At 37.3% G+C, this 10,098-nt stretch overlaps 1 protein-coding gene across 2 annotated transcripts in view; it reads right to left on the reverse strand.

The window, feature by feature from the left end:
* LOC131239710 (prolyl 4-hydroxylase 1) overlaps window positions 1-9,708 on the reverse strand; it is a 41,199-nt gene extending 31,491 nt beyond the window's left edge. Inside the window, exons 1-2 of one of the 2 annotated variants that reach the window (XM_058237547.1) lie at window positions 9,492-9,708; window positions 4,634-4,681 (exon numbers count right to left, since the gene is read on the reverse strand). In XM_058237547.1, coding sequence (XP_058093530.1) covers window positions 4,634-4,681; window positions 9,492-9,552 — 109 coding nt within the window. In that variant the 5' untranslated portion in view covers window positions 9,553-9,708. The remainder of the gene's footprint in view (window positions 1-4,633; window positions 4,682-9,491) is intronic. The other variant, XM_058237546.1, reaches the window with a different exon arrangement.
* Window positions 9,709-10,098: the final 390 nt, after the last annotated feature.

Consider the following 10,098-nt stretch of genomic DNA (forward strand, 5'->3'; position numbering starts at 1 on the left):
AGCACTATTAAACATATCACAACCCATGGGAGATCATCTAACTCACATCATGGTAACTTAAATTTCAAATTTTAACCAAACCAAAACTGAAATTAAGAAAATCGCTAATCACACTTAAAGGGAAAGCTACTATCGGATCCTCCGATTAACATATTAGGAGTACTTACTAATTTATTGACAAGATTTATATCGTGTCGTCTTTTTGAATCACATTCATATTTAGAAGAAGCATGCTTGTAGGTATTATTCATGAACTTTTTCCTCACAAAACCCATCTTTATTAGCAAATCCTATTAGAACATGGACAATTTAATATCTCAATTACAAACATCGGCCATAGGAAGAGTACCAACCTTCTGTACACTGCCTTTGATATCTATAACATTCTCCAGTTCATCACTTTCATGTAAAACCTTTTCCCTATAATTAACTCTCCCAAGCTTCCACAAAATGCATTTATGAGCATCGAATCCACCATCAATCCTCAGACCTTAAATGTTCACTTGAAAATTACTCACACCGGTGGTTTTCAGAAGGTTTTGATGTAGCTAGCCATTTGTTCTCCAGAAGATATTGTCAAAAAAAAGAGATTTAAACAAAATAATCACATCTGTCGAAGGAGGTTTCTTGAGCCCATTCATTCACAGTGAGTGTGGAGTAGATCCATTATGCCAACTGCCAATCAAAGATACCAGCACCTATCTACAATATGAAAATCGAAGCCAGTGGTGCCTCACTTAACAAGATCATCCGCCTCTCTATTTGCGTCTCTTGGGACCTGAGAGAGAAATGTTGTGGTTTTCACAAAGGTCACTAAACTCATCTGGAAATCCACAACCCTATGAACAAGATTCTTTAGAACAGCATCTCAATGCATCCAACTAAATACCCACTTTCCAATCCCTTGATTTAAATATGGTTTAAAAGGCTACTTGGGGGTGGGGGAGAGGAGGAGGGGGGGCAGCAATATTGTACGAATTATGTTGGACTTGTGGAGATTCTAAGCAAGATGGTTTTGACTCCAAATCTAGGTTCTAAAGTTTACAGTATGCTATTCTAACTTCACAGGTTTAAGAAATCAGGCTACTCTAACCTTTATTGTTTAACCCAATCTAACCTTTACTGTTTGACCCAATCTTTAATATAAACAAGAATAAGTTCTAACTTCATCAGTTTAAGACAATGATGCCACTCTAACACAAACCATTTAATCCAACTTAAAAAAATAAATAAATTAACTTCCCACTTAGGTGTTTCTATACAAATAAAAATAAAAAATAAAAAGATTTTCTAAAGGTTGCCTATGCCAGAATCCCTGCAATAGTACCGCTTTGCAATCAGGGGCTAGCATTGCAATGTAAAAAAGTAACTTTAATAGGAAAATAATGGAAGCTATAGGATGCATGACTTTATGGAAACTAAGTAAAATTATGATCTCATTCTAGGCACACATCCTCACTAAGCCTTTAATTCTGGCCCAAGCACCCCCAGATCTAAAACTATTAAGCTTTAGAGTCCAAACCAAGGTTTTGGATGTAGTTGCACTCTTAAGCTTTTCAAATATAAGCACTGTTAATGCAGAGGCATTTTCACACCGGGCTTGAGTAGGGTAGCCTGTGGGATGCAGGGACACACTCGGGGTGGGTAGCCCATGTAAAGCAGAACCCATGTGAAGTGGGGCCCACGAGAAGGTTCGGCCGAGGTCCTAACCCACACGATCCCATGCAATGTGGGGCCTAGGCCATGAGATAAATAGATTGATTCGCCACTCTCTATCAATTCAAGCTTTTAGAGCAAGTGCCTAATTGTCCTGCATCAAAGTGGTATCAGAGCGGGAGGTCTCGTGTTCGAGACTCCTCACCAGGAGTGATTAATGCAGGCAACTTTCACACCGAGTTTTGAGTATGAGATTTGTTGCAAAGGGAAGAAGAGCTAGATATTTATATTGGTTTCTAGGAAGAGATTCAAATTCAAAAATCGATGTGGGACAAGATATAAGCCAGTTATACATGAGATTATATGAGTACGAAGCTTCCAGAGGATTCTAGAAGCTGTTATTAAAAAGCTTAACAACGGAAAGGAAGGTGTCACCTTGGAGACTTCATTATAAACACTATTTTTGGGATAAACTGGTAGGCCAGAGGATACCCCAAGGAGAATAAGGAAAATAGGAATGGGAGTATATTGGCAAGTGTATCCACACAAAGACACGCACATAAGAAACGGAAACAGAAAACCCTCATAACTTGTTTATTTTTTCTTCTCAAAAAGACTGCTTATATGGTGGTTCCTATGGTCCTTAATAAAGAATTATACATGAAAAGAGATACCAACCCAATAGTTAAGCGTAATTCTCTCCACGATGAGAGTTATTGATTCAAATAACACCAATAAAAGAAAGATTTTTTTAAAGATTAAATCCTTGTGAGAAACCATCTTAGAGGATTCGAATGGATTTGGCCATTCAAAATTGCCCATTTTTCTTGACATGTGGAAACACAAAAATAGAAAGAAACTACGTGGATATGAGGAAAGGGGAAAGGGGTTTGCTTTCACAAAATCCTTGCAGGCCCATAACGATTGGACAAAATGACCAAAGGAGGAATTTTATCTGCCTGACTGAATTCCCATGTACAATGTCTAGAAGTTTTAGGCTGGTGGAGGGAGTTCCTCCGCCAGCTGGGACTTCTTCTTGCACCTCATCCCTCACTTGTGTTGGTCCATGTAGATGTGGGCTAGCACATCTACATCAATGTCATAACAACAGAGGTGGTAACATTCATTTGGAACCATATGACTGAGATAAATTAGAAATTGCCTTTTTTATAATATGTTGGTGCCTTAGCTAAAGCTCTTAACATGGCAAGTGAACTATTTCCATTTTAAGACCTCATGGTCAATAGAATCTCTAATATGATATTTTTAGAATTTTTTTGGCGAACCTCTACCATTAAATAATGTGACAACAGAAAGGTAAACTTTCCAATTTTAGTCATTGCAATACGCTTAGCACATAAAGCCCCCATCATCTAATTGATATTGTGACACAATCCGATGGTAAAGAGTGTAGGCGTGGACACTCTTTACAAATGAACAACTCCATAGTTAAATTCATTGCCAACAGCAATGTCCACTCCATCTAATGCAATGCTTCCATTAAATTGTTTGACGTCACAATCGAGTTGGATCTCATCACTTCCAATACTTCTCTAATGGATTCATGAGGTTTTTCGAAGGATCACAAAGAGTTTGGGAATGCAATTTTGGGTCTAGACATGCAAGTTAATATGTTTGAACCTATCGTCGTCTCTCGAAGGGGACCATCCTTGAACTATAGATGAAATTCAAAGCCTAAATGATGAATGACTGATGAATGAACTTATGTTATTATAGTATGTGGAAGCATAAGAGAGTGAAAATTGTCAAAAAATTTCATCAACATATTTGAATTTAATGAACTGATCCCTAAGAGATTTCATTTATTGTAGGGGCATCTTCCATCCATGGTGGATATCAACAGGCGAGTCCCTCCCTCTCCCTCTCTCTCTCTCAACAAGGATTTTACTCTCCTCGAGTTCTCTCACAAGGCGGCAACTATCTCGTTGACTTCTATCACAAGGTGGAAGATAAGGTGGAAATGCTTCTTTACAGCCTCAACTCAATCGCCAACAATAGCAACATATGCTAGTTTTCAATTTGGTTTCATTGAGTGCTTGAAACCAATATCTCTCAACTAGGATTTTACTCTCTTTTTGAGTTCTCTCAGATAGCGGATACTCTTCTTCACAGTCTCACAAACAATGACAACAAAATCTATTTTTCATTTTGGTTGCATGAAGTGCTTCCAACTGGAAGGTTGACATGGGAATGGGAATAAGTGCTGCTTTTCCAAAGCTCTAAAAGAAACTTTGATTAGTGTTTCAGCATTAAGAAAACTCCAAACTAGACAAGCATGATAGGTGCAAAGCTATCAAGGATGACGGTGTCCTGGTTTAACTTTTAAGTAGAGAAATCAAATGGTGGTGGGGGGGAGGAATTCTAAACTTAATGGTGTATAAATTCTCAAACACAGTTGGGTTTAAAATGTGAAATCAAAGAGCAAGGGGTTTTTTCTTGTCCCCATAATACATCTTGGGGGAAAGTTTCTCCATTTTGCTTTAGCTTTGCACACAAAGCAAGTCATATGAACTGTGTCAAGTGATCAATATGTGAATATCTCTTTTCTGAAAGATTTGTAAATAAAAGAATCATTTAACATTGAATAACAAGAAGCTAAACTAGATTGTGCTCATGAAGCTTATATATTCCCAATCAAAATGAATGAAAGGAATCTCTTAGTTATAACAGAGAGAAATACATTTCGGAATAATAAATTCTACCCATCAAGATTTAATCATATCAGACTATAATATGTTCATAACATTGTACACTACATATCAAAGAAGGGGAAACACATGCACAAGCAAGCGCGCACACACAGGCACACACTTGCGCACATGGACACACTCACTTGGACTGTAATATCACACATACCCACGTGCACATGCACACCCACATCCACCCCCACCCACACACACACGCACATGCGTGTGCATGTATACATTGAGAATTAAAGATGATTCAGCAAATATACCAGATGACTCCTCCAACCGTCGAATAAATATTAACTGAAGCAGAGCACCTACAAAAATATTCAACTCATTAAATCATTCCATGTAATGATACAAGAAACACAAGTCCTGAATTTATCAAAAGAATAAACATGATTTAATTACAAAATATTGAATAGAAAGGAACCCTTCATTTGTAGCATATTCAAAAAATTCCCTATATTCATATTTTCACAATGGTATAGAATGATATTGATGCTTTACCATTCATCAAACATCACCATGTTGGAAAGAAAGCTGATTCTGAACTCCATAATTTCTCTCACAACTAGTTTTCTACTAGAAAAATAGAACATGCAAATATTGGATGCTTCATCACATCATGTTTTCTCTCGTGAATAATAATCAAATGTGACAAGAAAGGTACTGGACAGGAAGTGTATTATAGTGTATCATGATGGCAGTTGCAAGTTGCACGAACCAATGTTTTAAAAAGGCACTTTCCATTGCAAGCCTCTAGGGATGGCCTTGAGTAGACCAGTAGGTGCACTCAAAAGGTTTGATGCCTTTTCGGATCAGATATATGAAATGGACATGGACATAAGAGCCAGAATCCATTAACACTAGGCAGTGTTGGATTCACCATACTCCAAAAAATTGGGTGCATGGATTTGGCAATATTCACTTAGTTTAAAAGAAAAAATATTTTGTAACAACAAACGAATAAAACAAAAAGGTCCCTTTCTAGTAGGACACAGTAAATTCATGTTAACAGATTTGTATTCTTTTTATGTTGACATAGAAATTTTATTAGCACCCCTCTAAAAGAAAGGATGTCTAATAGGAAAGATAGTGAGGGATCGCTCCGCTTCCCCATGCAATAAAGGATTGAATAAGGACATTGCAACAACCCACAGCTAACAAATTTGCCTTTTCTAATATGTAGTTATATGATACTTGGATTATTTCTCATCTACAATCTTCCCTCAGTGAGTGTTAGTTTTCTTCCCGAAAACATCTTCCCAATCATCTGCATCACTGCATTTGCCACTTTCCTCAGTCATCCCCAACCTTACAAATGAGAAGCCCCTAATCTCAACTAAACCATTTCTCTGCAGGATTACGACCTCCTTTACTTCCCCTAGTGTCCCAAACACTCTTTGGAATGTTGGTTGTGTTCCGTAACAGCCACCACCGTTACCTTTACGATACGGGGCATAACGGTTGCTACGGCCACATAACAACCGTTACGGTCTCTCTAATTTATTTATTTATTTATTGAAAAACCTGTGTCTACCTCGTAATAATGATTAAAAAGTATAAAAAACCTGTATATGTCCCGTAATAAACCATTACAGAGCTATTATGGCCTTTATAGGGGACGTAACGTGCTGTTAACGGCAATTACAGGTCATTTTTTTCTATAACGGCTATTACGGCCGTTACAACCCCGTAACGTGTAATGGTTACCACCGTCACCTTTACGAAACGGCCTTTATGGCCCCGTAACGGCCTTTCTGGCACACCGTGGCTCCGACCACTCCTCCAGTAAGTTTTCAACAAACAGCAACGATAATTCATTCACCTAGTTTGGATCTTCTTCCCATTTCTTGTCAGCCCTTTTAGACTCTGATTTCTCACCAGCTCATTCATTTCCAACCACCTTGGTCCAGTAAGTTTTCAACAAACAGCAACAGGAATTTATTCACCTAGTTTGGATCTTCTTCCCATTTCTTGTCGGCCCTTTTAGACTCTGATTTCTCACCAGCTCATTCATTTCCAACCACCTTGGACAGCAGGTGGTGACTAAAGACGTTCTGTTTAAGCTTTTTTACCAAAAAAACTATTAGGAGCATCCACAGAGTTGGAAGGTTATTCCATGAAGATCTAAATAGTTACAAGAGGGATTGGGCTGATTAGATCACAACAAGAAATAAAGTTTACAATGCTTTCTCCTTAAAACTTATTGCTTATATTCTCTTTCTCAATTCTCACAACATTTCTTTGTTTTAAAAATGATTTCTTTTCTGTGTTGCTCTCCCAAAATTTCTTCATTTTAAAATGCTCTCTTTTCTGTACTGTTCTCTAAATTCAGCATACGAAGTAAACATGCCACATGCTGTTATGACTGTATGAACATGTCCAGTACACAGTTCAAACTAAGAAAAGCAAACCAAATATCCATGGTTTAATGTCTACTGTCCAAGTACTTTAAAGTTTGACTAGAAATAATATGAATGTACAAGGACTAGTATATAATCTTAGAACACTAGCATATATTAATGATTTGTATTTGAAACATTAACCATTTCTTCCGAAAAATGTGACTAACTTTTTTAATATATTTACTTAATCTTTTATATTTTCAATAAGAAATAGATGATAACTATTTTCCTCCACCTTTCACCTTCTAAAACACTGGTTGTCACAACCCTTCATATCTAAAACTTGAACATCAAGTTCACTCTTTTGATCTTCACGAAGAATGCTCTAGAGAAGAGCGGGACGGAACGAGGAGAACCTTTCATTCTAATAGCAATTGTAGTTTAAGTTAGGACAAGCAGGTTATTCAAAGAGTCCCATACCATCACCTTCCTTAGTTTGGAAACTTCTACAGAAAGACCAATTATCCTTGTCCCATGCAATATGAAAGTTTGGTATTGTTATGGTTATTCCTTACAATAATTTGCAAGTTTTGATTAACAATTAAATGTGTGGGGTGTCATTCTCTTTGAAGCGAGTGAACCAATAGGTCTCTCAAATGAGTGTTGTTCCAAGGTGGGTAATGTTATATATGTTATTTGTTAGGATGAAGCAAATGAGTATCATGAACGCTACCATCTATAATGCAGAGGAAAACGCAATTAATAAAAGAAGACTTTTTTGGTGAGGAGCAAAAGAACGCTATCGGGAAGAAAAAAAAAAAAAAGCACATTTATCTTTTGTACCTTGATATGGTTAGCATAACCAAACAGATAAAAGCATCACACCCTGTATGAGCATAGCATCACAATGTTCTTGTATTAAGCTAGGTCCGACCCGGGATCTCAATGTTGAAACACACCCTGTCTACTATAGAGATACAGGCTCAAACCCAAGCCCTATGATCTCTAGACTATCCATCCAATATAGTCTCAAACCTTCAAAAAAGGACATCTAACTTGCACTGTTGGAAAAGAACTTCTAACTTATCCTTCAGGTTTCCCACTTTTGTATAAACCAATACTAACAAACTTTAAGCTAGGGCTTCCTATCTAAACTAGGGAACAGCTAGAGATAATTTTCTTCCGAAGTCCTCTTTTCAAAATTATCCCAATAATGCCTATAAAAAATAGGAAAAATAGAAAAATTCTAGAATAATCCTAAATATGCTCAAAACCTACTTACAAACACAATAGAAAGAAACATAATGACTTAGCTTCAAAACAAGCTTCCCTAAGCAACTTTGACTAACTTTGACTTTAGTAAACAACTAACCCGGTTAGTTTCTAACTTTAGGAATTAACATTGAAACCTTCCCAGACCGTATGCTACCAATTTGGCTCTCAGTAGACCCCACACGATGACACCACTAACAAAAATCCCTAATTCTCAGTAATTCAATCCCGACTTGTTCCATCCTTGTCAGAATCATTTAACTTAGGAACCATTCGAAAAGCATATTGAAATGCTATCCAAAGGTGAAAATTTTGTGCCATTCAGATGTTTTATGACCATCAAAAGGTGGCCAGCAGAAAGTGGTGAAATTGTTCCGGCATCATTCTATCTTTCAAATGAGTCTCTCTTGATTACTAATTGTGTAATTGATCTGATACTAACGAGGTTTAGTAGACACGCTGATCACTTGAGTGAAAAACATTTATCAAAACTATAATACTTATAGAAAATAATGGAGGCAAGCCAAGGTAGTTGGATGGTACAAAGTGCTTAGTGTTGTTCAAAAGAAGGTGATTTTGAAGTGTTGGATCGCTCAAGGGTAGAAATCTCAGTGAGAGGACTCCCCCAGATGTCATTGGGTTCATGGATGAAGCAAGACTTGCTCAAAAGGAGGCTAAAGCTATTTATGTACGTGCATAGATGGATAGATACATACATACATATGTATGAGCCTGCTAATCCCATGGAAAAGTGTAGCCCATCCCCAAGCATGCATCCAAATGTGCCAAAAGTGACAGTTCTCTGGAGCATTAGAAATGTCCATTAGATGGGCCCACTTGAAAATCATGTGGTTTTTCTAGTGCCAGTTTTTCTACCCATCCATTTATTTCAGAAACTGATACACCAGACAATTGAACTGGCTTGACTCTTGGGCCACAGTATCTGCATGATAAGAGTGAGCCCACATAATTGAAAGCTTGCTCGATGAGGCGTATACGTGGCCAGTTTATATGGACATGGACTAGCCAACCTACAGGACTAGACCACAGCCACCCTACACACAGCCCAGATACGGACATCGATCCATATGGTTCCCAATATGGATCTTAACCATCTAATGCAAATTTAGATCTTGGGACTATTTTCTCTTCAGCTGTCCATTCAATGGCAATCAATTAAAGGGTCAGGGATTTATCTGATCAGCGTAGTTTTCTGTCTACGGTCAATCGACAACATGGACATCAATTCAGACAGTCTGGATGGACTTGCTACTATATAGTATAAACTAGCCCTTTTTCCTTCTTTTTTTTCTTAAGGATGTATAAACTAGCCAATGACCGTATATCAACGGCGATTATTGCTACATGACGTATCAAAGAAACCCATGTTTCCATACAAAATCAACAGCAAAAAGAGATTAGTTTTAAAAAAAAAAAAAATCATTCAAGAAAGAGATACAAATGAAAGAATTCAAAGATTTTTCTATGGAAGCAAGAAACAAACCTATGATCATTCCAATGGTGACGAAGGTGAGCAGTCCGAATAAGACTTTCGTTTTAGCCATCGATTCCAAAAGGAGAGAGAGACAAAGAGACAGCTCTTTCTGTTTTTTTACCTTCTGTTAAACGGAGAGGATTTCCAGCAATTTGATTTTTATTCTGCATTTAGGAAAGAAAACCGCATTCAACGCCCGCGGCTTCTTCACGCCCTCTCTCCCTCTCTGTCTTACAGTATGAAGTTGCTTGATACTCTGGCAAAGCATGATGGTTGATACACAGTCACTAAAAAAGTTGTACCCGTGGAATACTTCAACTTAATTTAAACTTTCTAAATCGTGGGTTCCACCATTGATGGTTCGTCTTAACAGATGGTTTGAAAATCTTTTCGAAGACCCTTGCTTGATGCATTTTAATTATTTTTTTATTTTTTTCTAGACCGTCAAATAGATGTCCACCAATCGGTTAGTTAAGTGATCAAACTAATTTAATTTTTAATTTGTAATCCGTCCAAAGTGTATCTGATCTTTTGGACGGTCTAAATCTATTTACTTGTATGCGATTTCATACAATTACATCTGCGAGTGAATCAACTATCAGACTACCATAGTATC

The sequence above is a fragment of the Magnolia sinica genome, chromosome 3 (genome assembly GCF_029962835.1).
Source record: "Magnolia sinica isolate HGM2019 chromosome 3, MsV1, whole genome shotgun sequence".
NCBI lineage: Eukaryota > Viridiplantae > Streptophyta > Magnoliopsida > Magnoliales > Magnoliaceae > Magnolia > Magnolia sinica.